Source organism: Eptesicus fuscus, chromosome 23, assembly GCF_027574615.1.
Source record: "Eptesicus fuscus isolate TK198812 chromosome 23, DD_ASM_mEF_20220401, whole genome shotgun sequence".
NCBI classification, from domain to species: Eukaryota; Metazoa; Chordata; class Mammalia; order Chiroptera; family Vespertilionidae; genus Eptesicus; species Eptesicus fuscus.
In genome coordinates, this window is record NC_072495.1 from 28,947,252 (window position 1) to 28,965,897 (window position 18,646).

The window sequence follows — 18,646 nt, forward strand, 5'->3', positions numbered from 1 at the left end:
TCCCAGTGAACATGTCTATCCTTCATAGAAGAGCACATTCAGTAATCTTTCACACAACACATGGTACCTATCCTCGAATATGACTTCTTGCATAAGTTTCTGTGTGAAACCTTTTCTGAATTAGAGTTTACATTTGGGGTAATTATCTTGGATACAATCAAACTGAGTGGACAGCTGAGTGACGTTCAACATTGGCACACTCCCAGATGCAGCTGCCATGTCCTTTTTTTTTTTTTTTTCCAGTGTAAAATTTTTATATGTAGAATTAGGCAGCTGGACTCAGTTTAGATGATTCCAATTTTGTTGGCAACATCCAAAGCATCGTAGTCAGGAGCCAGTCGAACATATGCCTTCTTCTCTCCATCAGGCCTGATCAGGGTGTTGACCTTGGCCACATCAGTGTCATAGAGCTTCTTCACAGCCTGTTTGATCTGGTGCTTGTTGGCCTTGACGTCCACAATGAACACAAGTGTATTATTGTCTTCTGTCTTCTCCATGGCTGACTCGGTAGTCAGGGGGGACTGATGATGGCGTAGTGGTCAAGCTTGTTTCTCCTGGGTGCGCTCTTCCGAGGATATTTAGGCTGCCTCCGGAGCCTCAGTGTCTTTGGCCGTCAGAAGGTGGGTGACGTGCGGTTCTTTTTTTTGTGGCTGTGGACGCCTTTCAACACTGCTTTCTTTGCCTTCAAAGCCTTTGCTTTGGCTTCGGCTTTGGGAGGGGCAGGGGCTTCCTTCTTAGCTTTCGGCGCCATCTTCGTAAAAAGCTGCCATGTCCTTGTGTGTGTCAACTATGGTTACAGCTGTCTTTCACTATTACCCTTCCACTGAATGCAATGTTGTTATGAGACTGAGTTTAACTGCTATTTATAATATCTTCAAAAAGTCTGCTTCAAGCTGGGATGCAGTATTGAGAAAGCAACCAGGTAAAGCAGATAAATATAAAAAATCATGTTCAAAGGCATCACCGAGCTGTGGAAGTAGAGGACTAGATGAACCAAATTCCAGGAGGAAAACTCTGCTGAGGTAACCTGGTAATCACATGCGATTTTGCCCTTGTAAGCATTTCCTGATTTTGAATGTGAGCTTGGGGGAAAAAGAAATCACAAAAGTTTTAGGGTCACTTGAGGTTGAGATTGGCAGATTAGGAAAGTGAGAAGCCTCAAATGCACAGGTGGTTCTCTCCCATGGGGCATTTGCTGAGTTTTAGGGCTGTCCAGATATTCTAAACATAATGCAGTTAACTTAGACATCAATAAGAAGGTACCTGAAAACCTTACCGCACATATTACAAATACATAAATCTAAATAGCTATGGATCAAAAAGCCATAATAAATGTATAACACTTAGAATTAAAACAGAATAACAGACCAATATGTGTTATATAGCTAAAGGAGTATTTAGAGGACTATATATAGCCTTAAATGCTTATATTGGAGAACAAAGATTGAAATAATGAGCTTGCAATTCATCTTAAGACAATAAAAAAGGCAATTTCACATTCAAAATACTTACAGAGATTATCAACACTTACAGGGATTATCTTCCAGTATGAATTGGTTTATGTATAATAAGTGAAGAACTCTGACTGAAGGCTTTTCCACATGGAATACTTTCATAGCGTTTCTCTCCAGTGTGAGTTCTCACATGCATTCTAGGGATGAGAGGCCACTTTACTTTCCCACAGTCCTTGCATTCATAAAGATCTTCCCCAGTGTGTATTTTCTTGTGAACTTTAAGGTGGGAGCTTGTGTTGAAGGCTTTTCCACAGTCACTGCACTCATAGAGTTTCTCCCCAGTGTGTATTCTCTTGTGCACTACAAGGTAAGAACTTGTTCCAAAAGACTTTCCACAGTGACTGCACTCATAGGGTTTCTCTCCGGTGTGAGTTCTCAGATGAGCCTTAGGAGATGGTTTTTACTGAAGCTTTCCCACATTGATGACATTCATAGGGTTTCTCACCAGTGTGCGTTCCTACATGTCTCCTTAGTGCTGAGGAATCATTGAAGACTTTCCCACATTCTTTCCATTCATATTGCTTCTTGCCCATGTGACTTCTCTTGTGCAAAATAAAATTAGAAATCTTTTTGAAGGCTTTTCCACACTGATTACATTTATAATGTTTCTCTCCAGTAGGAGACTGTTCCTGTTAAGGGATGAATGATGACAAGTTTTATTTTTATTACATTCATAGGAATTTTCTGCCATTTGAAAATTGTATAGGAAGCATCTTATGTTTGAAGTGTATACCATGTATGGAGCATATTCACTCTTTTTGTGCCATTTGAGTTCTTTGAAGATGCCACAGAGCTCTAGCATATTCATGACTTTCACAGAGTTTCTCAATTCACAAAATTTCCCCCATAATTGTTTAGATGGTATTATGCTTCAAACACTCGATATTTAAGTAACAGTTATGGCATTGTTTGCTGGTGCAAACTCTCTTTGAAAAAAACAAATTTTGATCTAAATTTAGAGTTTTTCTCCAATTTAAGGTAGTCAGAGAATCTCTCTTGATAGGCTGTTTTCTTGGGGGTAAATATCATTTGCTTTAAATTAACCTCCGGGATATTGTGTTTCTCCAGTCTTCTCTTAATGTGGAGACCAGTCATCCAGTGTGAATCTTACCGTCTTACCAGTGCGTGTCTTTTCCCCAAAAATATTCTGCTTAGGAGTTGGTTCTTTGTTTTTAATTAGAATCTCGCAATCTAGGTGAGCGGCTTTGGGAATTCTCCTTTTCATAGTTCTTATCTCTTGACCCAGCTGGGAGATCACAGAAGGCCTGCATAATGGATATGCCACTGAGGTGAGATTTATGTAGTTTCCCAGCATCACATTTATGTACATCCGTCTCTGAGCAGAGTTCAGCACCATCCATTCCTCCTGTGTGAACTCCACAGACACATCTTTAAATGTCTCTGGTCCCTGTAAGCAGGTTGCTGGGAACCCAGCCACCATCCTTTCCTCCTCAGTGTTTTTCACATAGAAACAGGCAGATTCCTGTGCAGTCAGAGCCCACATAGGAGATAGGTCAACAGCTGTCATCTCGAGAGTCTGAAAGTACCATCTGCCTGCACAACAGGGTAGAGAGATCAGGATACTTCTTTTCTTGTTTCTCTGATCCCATCAGGGCAGGGATGCATTTCACTGAGCATCTTCCCTGTAGGTACACAGGCAGTTCAGTTAAAAGAAGAAAGGTGGAAACAAGGCCCCATTGGAGGCAAGAAAAAAAAAAAAAAGTATACCCATCTCCCTACTTTCAGCAAGTTCTGACCAGCTTAAACCTTTACTGGGATTGTAATAACATGCGTTATAGTCATCCTGGTCATCATTATTTTTGTTGTTGTTAATCTTTACCTGAGGATATTTTCCCATTTATTTTTATGGAGAGTGGAAGGGAGAGAGAGACAGAGAGAAACATCTATTCGTTGCCTCCTGCATGCACCTCAGTCATGGGCAGGAAAGCAGCAACCAAGGTACATGCCCTTGACTGGCACTGAACCTAGGACCCTTCAGGCCAATGCTCTATCCACTGAGCCATACTGTCTAGGGCATCTTTGTTATTTATACTGGCTTCACATATAATCTATTTCAGAGAGGAAGGGAGAGAGCAAGAGACAGAAACATCAATGATGAAAGAGAATCATCCATCGGCTTCCTCCTGCACACACAACCCCACCCCCCACTGGGAATAGAAGCTGCAACCGGGGCATGTGCCCCAACCGTGAATCGAACCAGGACTTCTTGATTCACAGATCAACACTCAACTACTGAGCCATGCTGGCCAAGCTGCAAATCTAACTTTTTAAAGATTAGATGATAACCTTCAAATGCAAGCCTTCTATCAGTATTATACTTCAATGGAGTTCAGTTTTAATGGACAAAAATATAGAATTGGCATTGTAATGTAGACAGGTAGGTTCTATGTCCTTAAACCAGAAAAGTATGTAACTCTGTTACTTTAGTGTATATCTTACAGAAATACATTTGTCTGAACATAAAAGGATTATTATCCTGGAAAAAAAGAAGATTCCAGGAAACAGGAGGTCTAACACAGAGATGAGATGAGGGTAAAGGGAAGTCCCAGTATGCCAGTGTGCTGTGTGCCTAAAGAATAACTGATCACCCTGTCTGGGTGGGAGCATCATCCCATACACCAAAAAGGGTACGGGTTCAATTCCTGGTCAGGGCATATTCCTAAGTTTCGTGTTTGATCCCTAGTTGGGGTGTGTACAGGAAGCAACCAATGGATGTTTCTCTCTCTCTCTCTCTCTCTCTCTCTCTCTCTCTGTCTCTCTCTCCTTTTCCCTTCCCCTCTAAAATCAATAAAAACATGTCTTCAGCCCAGCTGGTATGGCTCAGTGGTTGAGCGTCAACCTATGAACCAGGTTCGAGTCCCTTTTAGAGCACATGCCCAGGTTAGGGGTGTGCAGGAGGCAGCCAATAAATGCCTCTCTCTCATCATTGATGTTTCTATCTCTCCCTCTCCCTTCCTCTCTGAAATAATAAAAATATATTTTAAATAAACCCCACATATCTTTGCATGAGGGTTTGAAGAAAAGAATAACTGATTATTATATCAGTGAATGGTGTGCTGCCAGAATTTTTAAAACATGCAATACCTGAGTAATCAGGGGCACTGACCTCTTTTCCTTTTTTTTTTTTAAATATATTTTATTGATTTTTTACAGAGAGGAAGAGAGAGGGATAGAGAGTTAGAAACATCGATGAGAGAGAAACATCGATCAGCTGCCTCTTGCACACCCCCCACAGGGGATGTGCCCGCAACCAAGGTACATGCCCTTGACCGGAATCGAACCTGGGACCCTTGAGTCCGCAGACCGATGCTCTATCCACTGAGCCAAACCGGTTTCGGCTGACCTCTTTTCCTTTAGATTATCAAATTAAAAAGTGAGAACAGCCAACACAATAGCCATCCGATGTGAATGAATCAAAATTATACCTATATTTTTGTCAGATCGGCAAAAGTACATTTTTTTGGTGTACTGCAGAATTTTAGTAATTAGTTTATGTGTGGCATGAGATGAAAAAGGGTGACAATCGCTGGTCTAGACAGTACAAGGAAGGAAGGCTCCTAGGGATATGTGTTCAGGAAGAGAGAAAAATGATAAGGTGGTATGACAAGTTTCTACCGTGAGGCAAAAGGAATGGAAAGATTTTATTTTTTAAATATGCTTTTATTGATTTTTTAGAGGGAAAGGAATAGAAACATCAATGAGAGAGAAACATCACCTCCTGCACACCCCCTACTGGGGATCGGCCAAAAACCAGACATGTGCCATGACTGGGAGTCTAACAGGTGGCCTCCTGGTTCATAGGTCAATGTTCAACCACTGAGCACACCAGCCAGGCTGGAAAAGCATTTTACATCGGCTTCCACTGAGAAGAACCGGGCCTCCTGTTTTTATTATGAGCCTCTTAACATATTAGACCTAAAAATGAATGTACACATTTCTCAGAAAGCTAACAGTTACTGAGAAAATAAGCAATCAAATCAAGAATTAGGAAAATGGCAACAAAGTAAAATTTAAGAACAACAAAATTTACAGAACAGAAAACCAAAAAACAAAGACATAATACATCTGTGTGTGGAGGTGTCAAGCGGGGAAAAAGTAGACATGTAAAACTTTAGATAATAAAAAAAGATAAATCACAAAATATGACCCAAATCTGCTTCTTTAAAAAGAATAATGTAGATATATATTTTATAGGATGAATCAAGAAAATAAAAAGATGACCTAGATAAAAGGCTATAATTTGAGCTGTGCTTTTTAAACATTACTAAAAACTGTTTTTTAAAAATAATATGAAAATAGCATGAACAATTTAAGCAAGCTTAAAATTTCAGATAAGATGAATAATTTTTGGGAAAACTTAAGTGTCCAAAATTGACTAAGAACTAAAAAACGTAATTAACTACTGTAAAAACAACTGGATCAGAAGTAAAGTACCCGTAAAGATTTTCAGCCCAAAACTTTTTTAAAATATATTTTTATTGACTTAAGAGAGGAAGGGAGAGAGAGAGAGATATCAATGATGAAAGGGAATCATTGATCAGCTGCCTTCTGCACACCCCCTACTGGGGATCAGGCCTGCAACCCAGGCATGTGCCCATGACCAGAATCGAACCCGGGACCCTTCAGTCCGCCGGCCGACGCTCTATCCACGGAGCCAAACTAGCTAGGGCTCAGCCCAAAACTTTTAAGGAAGACTTTTTTTTTGGGGGGTGGGGTGGGATGGGAGAGGGCAGGCTATTTTAAAGAATAGAAGAAAAAAGTTGTGTTTCCCAAATTACTAAGACTTGTAAAATATTTTCAGGTCAATACAAAAGATAGAAGGAGTGAAGTTCCACCATAATTCTGGACACCAAAAAAGTCCCAAGTAAAATATCAATACATTAAATATGGCAGTGTATTAAAGTAGTGGTATATCACACTCAAGCAGGTATTAACCAAGAATACAAGAGTGGTTGAAAAGTAAAAAAGTATTGTTACTGTATGTAATAGTATAATGAACTCTTCTACCCATCACTCTATTTTGAAAGAGACCTGGAAATGCCATTATTTTTAAGTACTTCAGAATTTGTCTCTGAATAAGAACCTTTCAACACCTTAACCGGTGTGGCTCAGTGGATAGAGCGTGGGCCTGCACACTGAAGGGTCCCAGGTTCGATTCCGGTCAAGGACTTGTACCTTGGCTGCGGCACATCCCCAGTAGGGGGTGTGCAGGAGGCAGCTGATCGATGTTTCTAACTCTCTCTCTCCTTTCCTCTCTTTAAAAAAATAAAAATCAATAAAAATATATATTTTAAAAATAACCAGGATATGATCACACCTACTAAATTAGCAATTCCTTAATATCAAGTATATAGGCAGTATTAAAACGTTATATCATGCTTTTAAAAAGCTTTTTCAGCTTATGGCCCACATAAAGTTCATACAATTTTTCTTTATTGCTCATACAATTTTAAGTCTCTTAAGGTTTGCCTTTGACACCTTGTGGTACTGTGATGCCACCCAGTAACAGATTAAGGGACGAAGACCTCCACGTGTATCCAGGACATTGCTGCCCCTCTCCTCAGAGTCAAGTCCAACCCCTAACCTGCTCAGCCTCCTGCAGGCACCAGCAGCTCCCGGCGGCGGGGACGCCCCGTTCAGCTGCGCCTGCTCCCGCCCCTCCGAGGGCCTCACCTAGGAGGCTGTCCTGGGACCGTGTCCGCACCCCACGCGCGCGCTTGACTTCACGCGTTTCCAGCCCCCGTTCCCCCGGCTGCTTTCCGGGCAGAGCCTGCCCAGCTCACCGCAGAACTCGGCTGCCCGCTCCCACCTCCCTCCCCTTCCCCGCGTCCCTTCCGCGTCTACGGGCTCCATCGCGCTCGCTTGTCTGGGAACCTGCCTCTCAGCATCGAACTACCGGGCCGCCGCGAGAACAGCGAGGAGATCGGCGACCCGCGCCCCCGAAGCCGCAGGGAGAAGGGCGGGTCTCGGAGCGCTCTCGGGCTGGGACTACGTTTCCCAGGAGCCCCCGCGCCGCCTCGCGGAGGGATTCTGGGATCGCGTCACCGCCGCAGCTCTGGACAGAGGGACCGCCTCGCGCGACGGGAAGTGTGCGGCGTCTCGCAAGGTGCGCGGGGCTCGGGCCGGGGCCTGAGGGGTGCGGGAGGGCGCGGGCGGGGGGGGCGCGTGGGCGCGGGGAGACCGCCGGTCCGGCCCGCGCGCCGGCTCTGCCCGCCGCCTACCGAGGCCGGGCTCGCCGTGAGGAGCCGGGGCTGCCGCCGTGGTGACGGGTCGCGCCCCATCGCGCCTCCCGGGCTCCCTGCAGGTTCGCGCGAAGGTGCCGGGCAGACGGTGATTTCCTTAGCGAACAGCTTTTCTTACGGGGGTTTCCCCTCGGAGGGAGGGACTTCTCCCCGGTACCTCCTCTTTCCTTTTCCCCGGGTTCCGGATTCTCGCCGCGGCGTGAACAGAAAGGGCCCGGCCTCCCGGGAATGCGGGCCGTGCTCCGGCCGCGGGAGGCCTCGTCTAATCCCGCCCGCCCGCCCGCCCGTCGGGTCCAGACGGGTAGCGTTTCGCGTGCGGCCTTCCTGGCGTCGCTGAAGGCGGTCGTCTCCTTTTTGGGAGAATAGGGCATTTCTTAAAAGCTCTAGTTTTGTTCCTGGAAGAGATCCAACGTGGCTGTGCTCGTTTTTTAAATACACAGGGTGTCCTAAAAAATGTAGGCACGTTATAAAGGAAGTGTTTATTAAGATACATTTCATTTTCAAAATGTAAAGGCAGCTACAACCGCCAGCTGTTAGTGTGTGTGCACATTCGGGTGGGCACCCTGTATACACGGGTTCTCCTGGAGGATGGTGTGGAAGTTCCATGCTATCACCGTGGGTGACCTGGATCTGCTTTAGTAAGTTTGATGGCTGACAAGGCTGGACAGAGTTCTGTGTACCAGTTTGGTCTAAAACGTTCATTTAAATGTCAGTCTTATTAATATTTTCAGTTTTCAAGATCAAGCACTTGCCCTTTGCAGATGCCAAATACTCATGAATTTATTCAGCGTATAAACAGATTCTGTTGTCTTATTTATTTTATTCCCCCCCCCCCCCGTTCTCTTTTATTAAGAAGTGTGTGCTCCTGGCTCAGTGGTTGAGCGTGGACCCAGGAGGGCACATGCTGGGGCGTGCAGGAGGCAGCCAGTGGATGGTCTGCTGTCGGATCTTTCCATCTCTCTATCCCTCTCCCTTCCTCTCTGAAATCAATAAAAAAAATTTTAAGTACATTAAAAAGAAAATAAAAACATGTTAAAGAAAAACACAAAGCAAATGCCCCATACCCCTGAGTGAAGCACTGTCCCTGACTAGGCCTTGCCCGTCAGGACGGGTCCTGTGGCTGGTGTCAGAGGCCCCTCAGTTCTCTCTGGACCTTCGTGCAGCCCGTGTTGCTGCTTGTACCAGGGACTGTGGGAGTCAAGAGGAAGAAACAACACCTTCCCAGAGAAATTGGGGAATGACACAGAAAGGGAAGTCACTTGATCCTGTAGGCTGTATTTGTTGGTTAGTTTTTTGCCAAGAGGCAAGAAAGGGAACAACATTCCTGACATAAGAACAGCATGAGTTACCATGGTGATGGGAGAAAGTGTGGGTAGTGTGATGGAACATTTAGGGCCAGTGAGGTAGGTAGAGAAGGGCCCAACCCAAAAGATACAAAGTCCATGCTAAGGACTCGCTCAATTTCCCTGTCAGTTCTGGGAGACCAGCAGAGAATCAAGGAGTGAAATTTGTGTTTTACAGAAATGATGCTGATGTAGACCTCACTGGAGTGGGAGAGGCGGAGGCAGAAAGCCACGTTGGGCGTCTTAAGTCGAGAATTTCGAGGGCTTGAACCAAGCATAGCAGTAGGAATCTAGAGCACGGCGTTTAGGAGAGGGATTTGACAGGATGTAATAACTGATTGGATGTTGAGAAAACAAAGTGGAGGAAGACACTGCCATTGCTGGGTCTGTAGCTGTCCCATTTTGCTGTTAATGTACATTTTTAGAAGGAAAGTGTTTTATAGGGATGGTGTTCCAGAATGGAAAGGAGTTGCTCCAGGAAGGGGAGAGGTGGTGAGACGCAGAGTGGCGTGACGTGTTTGTAACGGACGAGTTGGAGGCGGTCCTCAGCCTCCTTCCCGTGTTGGAACTGGCTGTCTCACAGGAAGTTTCAGGCGGCACTGTGGCTCCTTTGGGCAGGTGTTTCTGCACGTGCCACGCAAGGTACAGCTGGCTCTTCCCACAGTGGGCGCTGGACAGGCCCCCTTTCCTCCGACGTCTCCTAGTTCTCAGCCTCAGTCATCTCTGCTTGGTTTCGCTAACGTCCTACATGGCATCATTTATTACTTTTAGGGATTAAAGTCTTTCAAAACGTGAAAGAAAAAGCAAAATAATTTTACTTCCTCCATTCGTGTGGAAAATAACGACATGCCAGTAATCTCTCTCTAGATCAATGGCTTATTGTACGAGGGTATAACTCAGGAGCAGCCCGGTGGAAGTGCTGCGTAGGACAAGGTGTGTGGGAAGGGTCTTCCCTTCATCGGCACATGTTCACCAACCGGAAGCTCCCAATTGTTTTCTTAATTAACAAACAAAAAATCCTTACCCTGTGTCTGGCAGTGTTCTGTGTGTTTTACAAATATTGACTCATTTAATGGTCATAGTGACCCTGTGAAGTAGGCACTATTTTATACCCATTGTACAGATGAAGAGACTGGGACATTGAAAGGTTAAGAAACTGCCTCGTCAGTAATGGAGCAGGTTTTTGAACCCAGGTGGTCTGGCTGCAGAATCCACGCTGTGTGCCACCGTTGTAACTCTGCACCTGAGGTCGGGGACGAGGATAGAAGAAATAGTGGTCTGTTCTTTGTAGACAGTTGGTCCCCTTGTGTGCCCTACGATGGGATAGACAGTGGGGACAAAGCAGGTAGGTGTGTTGTGTCCTGAAGATACCCCGAGCCTCATTGAAAACAGAGACTGGAAAAGACTGAGGATGCAATGGTTATGCTAATAATAATTTTTGAAATCGTTAGAGAAGACTAGGAAGTACCAAAGATGAAAACTGGGAGAAGGAAGCAAAGTAAACAAAGATCTTAAAGAACAGGTGAGAGGCCAGCAGTGCCCTCTGTAATCGGTGTCATTGGCGAGACTCAGTCAGTGGTGTGGGGGGCAGAAGCCATAGTGCTTTTATTTATGTAAATGCGTATAAAGTTGAAGTGGAAATTGTTAACATCTCTAGAAAAGAAAGGGGGCAAATCATATTAAAGAGAATAAAATACAAAAGAACTATAAATGTAGACAAAATAAAAATATTTTAACACAGTAATCAACAAATTGAAATTTAAAATATAGTCTAAATTTAAAACAAGTTAAAAATGCAATGTTTATAGACTTCTGCTTCTGACCAAGATGGAGTAACAGGGAGTGGATTTATCTTCTTGCCAAAACAACTCAACAACAAAAAGGCAAAGTACATGAAACAATTGTTTGAAGACACTGGATGTCAGACAATGCAGGACAGTCATCCCTGTGAGATGGAAAGCCAACGAGGTAAGCCCTCTGACCGCCCCAGCGTATTGCCTGGAGAGGGTTTGCAGGTGACAGCAGAGGAAGGTGAGACTGCAGTGGAGCCCAGCAGGCTCCCAGAGGGTTGGGCGTGAGCAGTATCTAGAACGCAGTGAAGGGACAATTAACTGTCTACTGCCGATAGTCAGCAAGAATAGATTTCAACAACAAAGGTAAGGCAATGTATAGAATGGGAGAAAGTGTTTTTTATATGTATTGATTTTTAGAGAGAGAGGAAGGCAGAGGGATAGAACGATAGGAACATTGATGAGAGAGGAACATCTTCAGTCGGTTGCCTCCTGCACGCCCCCACGAGGGATCAAGACTCAAGCCTGGCAGGTGCCCTGACCAGGAATCGAAGCGATGACCTCCTGGTTCCTGAGTTGATGCTCAATGACTGAGCCAAACCAGTTGGGTGGGAGGAAATATTTAGAAATCATGAATATCTGATACTGGTTTCATATCCAGAAAATATAAAGAAATACAACTTAACAACAAAAGTCAAACAACACAAATTAAAATGGGCAGAGAACTGGAACAGACATTTCTCCAAAGAAGGTCATACAAATGGCTAAAGCACAGGAAAATAATGCAAATTAAAGCCACAAGGAAATATCACTTAACAACTACTAGGCTGGCTATCATAACTATTTCAATGGAATAACTCAGTTTGTGGGGGAAATTGGAACCCTTGTGTATTGCTGGAGTGAATGTAAAATCATGTAGCTGCAATAGAAAGGTTTTGTGGGTCTTCAAAAAGCTAAATATTAAAATTACTATATGACAGCAATTCCACTCCTCGGTATATGCCCAAAGTAATTGAAAACAGGGATTCCAGCAGGTTCTTGTATGCCAGTGTCCATTGCAGCATTATTCACAATAGCCAAAACCCAGATGAATGGATAAATGAAAGGTGATCAGTCCTTACAATGGAATATTACTCAGCCATGAAAAGGAATGAAGTTCTTGCTGCATCATGGATAAATCTGGAAAATATGCTAAGGAAATTAAGCTAGACACAAAAACACAAATACTGTATGTTTTACTTAGATGATATTTCCAGAATAGGCAAATTCATAGAAACAGAGTAGGTTAGAGGTTATTGGAGTTTGAGGGGAGGAAGGAATATTGCTTAATGTTTAGGAGTTTCTGTGTGAGGAAAAGTTTTGGGATTAGTAGTTTTGGCTGTACAACATTGTGGATATAATTAATGCTGCTGAATTGTACACTTAGCAGAAAATTTTGTTGTATATATTTCACCATAATTATAAAGATTTGTAATGTAATATACTGAAAGCCATTTAATTTGTATACTTTGGGTGAATTGTATGATATGTGAGTTATATCTCAATAAAGCTGTTTTAAAAAGGTACAAAGGCAAAATAAAGACATTTATTTTGCCTGACTTACAAAAGCCAAAACAATTTGTTATTAGCAGCACACGTTACCAGAAATGTTAAAAGATGTCCTTCAGGGATAAAGGAAATGAAACCAAATGGGAATCAATCTCTACAAGAAAGAATGACAGGCACTGCCAAGTACACAAATAAAGGTATATTTATTTCTTAATATTTAAATACCTTTAAAATAACTGGCTGGGCATTAGTTTTCTATAGCTGTGTAACAAATTTCCACAAATGTAGCAGCTTCAAACAGCACTCACTAGCTCACAGTTCTGTGGGCATAAGTCTGAAGAATGTGGCTGGGTTCTCTGCTCTCATACCTAACGGATGATAGCAGGTGTAGTCGGGTGTGAGTTCTTAGCTGGAGGGTGGGGGAAAATGCACTTCCAAGCTCACTCTTAAGTACTGGCAGGATTCTGTTCCTCTGGCCTCAAGGCTGAGGTCCCTGTTTCCGTACCGGCTGTCTGTCAGCTCCCCCAGACTACCCACACTTCTTGCCACATGGCACCTTGTACCTTCAGGCCAGTAATGCTGACATGTTTCTTGTGCTTCTAATCTTTGACTTCCCTTCTACGATTAGCTGGAGATACCATTTTTCTTGTCTGTAAAATAAGGATGTTAGGTCAGGTCAGTTTTTGTTTTGTTTTTTGTTTGATTTCCTAAAAAAAGGGATTTGTTGTAGTAAAATAATTTGATTCCAAATGAAATTTAGCATTGAACCCTGGAGGTTAAGGGGGGAAGGCAATCATCATACCTCTTTCTTCCTACTCCTGGGAACTTCTGGAGTATCTCTGATGTTCCTCTGTGTGGTGGTTTTTGAGTTACATCCTGCTGGGAAGAGGGGTCTAGGCTGAGGATTTATGAAGCGTCCCAGGCACAGCTGACTTTCCTCATTTTCTTTCTTTTCTCCAGCTTTGTCTTCTCGGATCTCTCATTACTCAAGAAAGCATCAGCAAGCACGCAGGGGGCATGGAAGCCAAGCCACTCACTGCCCGGTTCCCCGTAAGCTGCTCGGCCTTCGGTGTTTGTTTTCCAACTGAGAATCTCTTTTTGCTTAAGTTCTGAAGTTCCTTTGCCTAGACCTTCAGAACTTGTATCTCACACATTCTTCTCCAAGAGACTAGCACCATTTGTTTGTTTTATTGGTAGAAACATTTTTATTTCCTTTCATAATAAAAAAAATTCAAGTTTGTGAGTAATATGGTCAATAGTCAAGTGAGGTAATATTGAGGAATGAAGCACTTTTTGTCCGCACTTTTATTTTATTTATTTATTTATTTTTATTTATTTCAGAGAGGAAGGAAGAGGGAGGGAGGGAGAGGAGAGAGAGAGAGAGAAAGAGAGAGACAGAGAGACAGAGACATCAATGATGAGAGAGAATCATTGATTGATTGGCTGCCTCTTGCATGCTTCCCACTGGGGATCGAGCCCGCAACTCAGGCATGTGCCCTTGACCGGAATCGAATCTGGGACCCTTTAGTCCACAGGTTGACCCTCTAGCCACTGAGCCAAACTGGCTAGGGCTGTCCGCACTTTTAAATGAAAGTGCTTCTTACAGTTTCTAAACCTAAAGCATAGCAGAACTGGTTTGGGGACAATAAGTACCTTTTAGGACTTGACCAGAATCCAACACAAATACTACTGACTCCTAAATAAATTCTGGTTCATCTTCTTTCCCTCCCCCAGTGCTCTCTGCCTAAACTCTGTCAGGATTCAGGAAAGGGAGGACAGACACATCTGGCTCAGTACAGACGTGTTTCATGTTGTAGGCACTGGTGACCTTCAAGGATGTACTTGTGAACTTCACCAGGGAGGAGTGGAAGCTCCTGGACGCTGCACAGCAGGTCATGTACAGAGATGTGATGTTGGAGAACTATAGGAATCTGGTTTCCTTGGGTAAGTCTAACCTTTGTTTTTGAAGATGCACTGCCTGTGATGGTTTGGGTTCTTCATTGACCAAAAGGTTTGAAGACCCTGAACCATGTATCAGTATGAGCTTGGGCTCAGGGACCTAATATCTTTGGGGCATAGAATAGGGTTTTTATACTCCTCCCTTTGTGGGGGGGGGGGAATTTGTTTTGATTTGTTGACTGTATAAAATGCACATTTTGCTGCCTCTGTAGCCTTACCTTATCTGCTCTTCAGAATTCCCCATGGTTGGGGATGGTGTTGAATCTGGGATGCTTCTCTGGGTCCAGCTCTGAGTTCTCCAACCCTTGCCCAATTCGGTATCTTTCACTGTGAACAGGACATCACCTTCCGAAGCCAAATGTGATCCTCCAGTTGGAAAAAGGGGAAGAGCCATGGCTGTTGGAGAGAGGAACTCACCAAGATGCCCATCCAGGTGAGGACCAGACAAGATGCATTGCAGGCAGTAGCCTAGATACCCCATTGGTCTAGCATCCCTGGAGATAGTGGTCACTAGTTCTTATTCCTCAGAATAAGAGGGCATGTACCTTATTTCTGAGGAAGAAGAACTAGTGACCAACTCTTAGCATCCCCGTTCTCTCATTTTGACAGAATCATTTTTCTGTCTTTGCCTGTCTTTTACCTTTCACGTGGTGCTTCCCACAGCCTCTGTGTGTAGGCTGGTGACCCTAGCACCTACCCCTGCCTGAGTTATCTCTGCCAGTTAGGAAACTGCAGCAGAGCCCATCTGTTCCTGCTGCTCGATTCCTCTTCCCCAGAACTGCTGCTCTCGGGCACCTGTGTTCTCACCACACTCTTGCTCTTTATTTAATCTTTTTCAATTTATACCTATTTATTTTCATCTTCATATGTAAAAGGCAAATTATTATGTGAATTCCTAACATCACTTATATTCCCTATTTCCCTTCCCTGTGTACAGAAAATCAGCCTTCTAGGCTAAGAGACACAAAGTACTCTCTGGTTTTTCTCCTCCTTTGTTCTCTGTAAATGATCTTGTCACACATTTTCTTTTCTGAGCTCAAAACTCAGACATTTTCCCCCTCAGCCCTCTTTGGTGTTGCTTGTCTGAGTCATGCTGCAAATACCCACCTTCACCTGTGCCGAACTTTACCAGTGACCCCGTGGGGGTTAGTACAGACACACAGCTTTCTAAGCCCGTGCAGCTTGTATTCATTTCTGTCTGATACCTAGTAAGTTTGTCAGGTGTTTGCCTGTATCTCAGGCTGTATTGCTTTGGTGATAAGAGGCATTGCCTGACATGTCTGCATTCATGATTTAGAAACATTATATTGGCTGTAGTGTGAAGAATGCATGTCATGGAGAGGACCTGGCAACAAATAGATATATTAGGTTCTTATGTCATTAATAGTAGGATTAGATAATGGGAGTGCAAACCTCTCTGTGGGATTTCTTTTATTGCCCCTCCTCCCCCACTTCACTGAATATCCTGAATTAGTCCTGTGCTTTCTCCCTAGTCTCTCTGCTGCTTTTATGTACTGTGTTACCTAGCACATTTCCTGTGTACTGGTGTATTCATCTCTGTCAAGGTTTCAGAACCATGTCTGAAAGCAACTCTATCTGTCTTATATTTTGTCTCCACTTACATCCCAACATTCTAATGTTATTTTTATTTTATTTTTTTCGTTATGCAAACCTTTTTCATTTATTTCAGATTGTGATACTGGAGTTGAAATTAAATCAATTTCCAAGAAGAGCATTTCTAAAGATAAACAATCCCATGACATTAAAAAGGAAGGAATTGCAAAGAGTGATCTGTGGTATCTGTCATTAGAAGAAGTCTGGAAATGTGAAGATCAGTTGGACAAGTATCAGAAAAACCAGGAGAGACATTTGAGGCAAGTCGCATTTACCCAGAAGAAAGTATTTTCTCCAGAAAGAGTCAGTGAACGTGGTAAATTCAGGGAAAACTGTCTTCTTCCTAGTCAACTAGAACTGAGAGACTATTTCCATAAACAAGACTCATGTACTAAAAGTTCAAAAGGTGATTTAGTTATTAGTGGTCATCAGGAAAGCTCTGCAAGTAACAGTAGTGAATGTGGCCAAACCTTCTGTCGGAACATTCACCGTATCCAATTTGCAAAAACTCAAACAGGAGATAAGTCCTACAAATGCCCCGAGAATGATAACTCTCACAGACATGGCATATCCCATGGTATATCCAAGGGCATACATAGAGAGAAACCTTATGAATGTAAGGAATGTGGAAAATTCTTCAGCTGGCGTTCTAATCTTACGAGGCACCGGCTTATTCATACTGGAGAAAAACCCTATGAATGTAAAGAATGTGGAAAATCTTTTAGCCGTAGTTCTCACCTCATTGGACATCAAAAGACTCACACTGGTGAGGAACCCTATGAATGTAAAGAATGTGGAAAATCCTTCAGCTGGTTCTCTCACCTTGTTACCCATCAGAGAACTCATACGGGAGACAAACTCTACACATGTAATCAGTGTGGGAAGTCTTTTGTTCATAGCTCCAGGCTTATTAGGCACCAGAGAACTCATACTGGAGAAAAACCTTATGAATGTTCTGAATGTGGGAAATCTTTCAGACAGAGCACGCATCTCATTTTGCATCAGAGAACGCATGTTCGAGTGAGGCCCTATGAATGTAATGAATGTGGGAAGTCTTATAGCCAGAGATCTCACCTCGTTGTGCATCATAGAACTCACTCTGGACTGAAACCCTTTGAGTGTAAAGATTGTGGAAAATGCTTTAGTCGAAGTTCTCACCTTTTCTCACACCAGAGAACCCACACTGGAGAGAAACCATACGAATGTCGTGATTGTGGAAAATTCTTCAGCCAGAGTTCTGCCCTCATTGTGCATCAGAGAATTCATACTGGGGAGAAACCATATGAATGTTGTCAATGTAAGAAAGCCTTCATTCGGAAGAATGATCTTATTAAGCATCAGAGGATCCATATTGGAGAAGAGACTTATAAATGTAATGGGTGCGGAATTACCTTCGTCCAGAACTCTCCATTTATAGTACATCAGATAGGTCACACTGGAGAGCAGTTCCTAACCTGTAATCGGTGTGGGACAGCACTTGTTAATAGCCCTAACCTTATTAGATACCAGACAAGTGGTATTAGAGAAAGTACATATTAGTATAATGAATATGAAAAACTTTTCACAAAGAACAGTAACAGCTTTGGAGAACTCTCTGGAGAGAAGCTGTACCTATGTAATCCATGTGGAAAGGCTTTCAGTCTTGTACTATTCTTTATTTTTTTGCACTAGAGAATTGGTCTTGGAGGGGGTAAAACCCCACATATTTTACTTTCGTACACAAATACTTGAGATTTTCTTCTTTCCACAAAGTTCTATGTAAGTAATTGGCATGGGAGCATTTTTGACCAAGTTTTAAGTGCTAAAATCTGAGAAGGAGCCATTAAGTAGATGAGTTGTTGAGAGATGATCCTGCTTTCTTCTTTTTAAAAAATAATGATCCCGGCTGGTGAGGCTCAGTGGTTGAGCATTGACCCATGAACCAGGAAGTCACTGGTTCAATTCCTGGCCCAGCATGTGTTGAGGTTTAGATCACCAGTTGGGGGTGGGTATGTGGTGGGGGCAGCTGATTGACGTTTCTCTCATCATTGTTCTATCTCTCCCTTCCCTTTCTCTAAAATAAAAAATATATATATGTAATAGATAAGTATATAAATAAATAACGCTACTTAAAAAAGATAAATGAGAGTTGTTGCTGAGAATAGAACATGGATAGTTATTATAACAAGTTGGAAAATAATATTTCAATGAATTAATACACTATTTTTACACGATTATCCCTCTTGGATACTTAAATGTTGTTTAGTCTGTTTTATGTGTCTAATATAAGCACATTTTGGTTAGCTAGGAAAATGTTTATAATGGAAACAACACATTTACTTATAGTAGTACCCAGTTTTAAAAACATTTGCATGTGTACAAGAATTGAAAAGGTTTCTATGGATTAAATGAACATAATTTATTTGCTATCTAATTCTGTTTTATTGTACAAATTGTATCCTAATGGGATAATGAGTGAGTTTTATAGTTTATTCAGTGTTAATGTCACAATTTCTGAAGAAACATTTTTAAATATTAAAAATTGATGTCTAGCTTTTCTATTTCACCTTCAAGGAAGCTTGAGAAGCATCTACTAGCAAAATTTCCGATTCAGTTATTTTGATCATAGAGTTGTA

General features: G+C 42.7%; 1 protein-coding gene and 1 pseudogene across 1 annotated transcript; one reads left to right on the forward strand and one right to left on the reverse strand.

Annotated features, from left to right (window-relative positions):
• Window positions 1-236: 236 nt before the first annotated feature.
• Window positions 237-757, reverse strand: LOC129148100 (60S ribosomal protein L23a-like; annotated as a pseudogene).
• A 6,852-nt stretch (window positions 758-7,609) lies between these two features.
• ZNF10 (zinc finger protein 10) lies at window positions 7,610-18,350 on the forward strand. Its single transcript, XM_054712542.1, has 7 exons — window positions 7,610-7,641; window positions 10,929-11,088; window positions 12,539-12,655; window positions 13,419-13,508; window positions 14,276-14,402; window positions 14,755-14,850; window positions 16,108-18,350. The coding sequence occupies exons 4-7, from the start codon at window positions 13,476-13,478 to the stop codon at window positions 17,568-17,570; spliced, it is 1,719 nt and encodes a 572-aa protein (XP_054568517.1). The 5' UTR covers window positions 7,610-7,641; window positions 10,929-11,088; window positions 12,539-12,655; window positions 13,419-13,475; the 3' UTR covers window positions 17,571-18,350.
• Window positions 18,351-18,646: the final 296 nt, after the last annotated feature.

Coding starts and splice junctions, on each gene's coding strand:
- ZNF10 (XM_054712542.1), top strand. CDS start 13,476: ATGGAAGCCAAGCCACTCACTGCCCGGTTCCCC. Junction 13,509..14,275: donor CACTCACTGCCCGGTTCCCC/GTAAGCTGCTCG, acceptor TTCATGTTGTAG/GCACTGGTGACCTTCAAGGA. Junction 14,403..14,754: donor TAGGAATCTGGTTTCCTTGG/GTAAGTCTAACC, acceptor CACTGTGAACAG/GACATCACCTTCCGAAGCCA.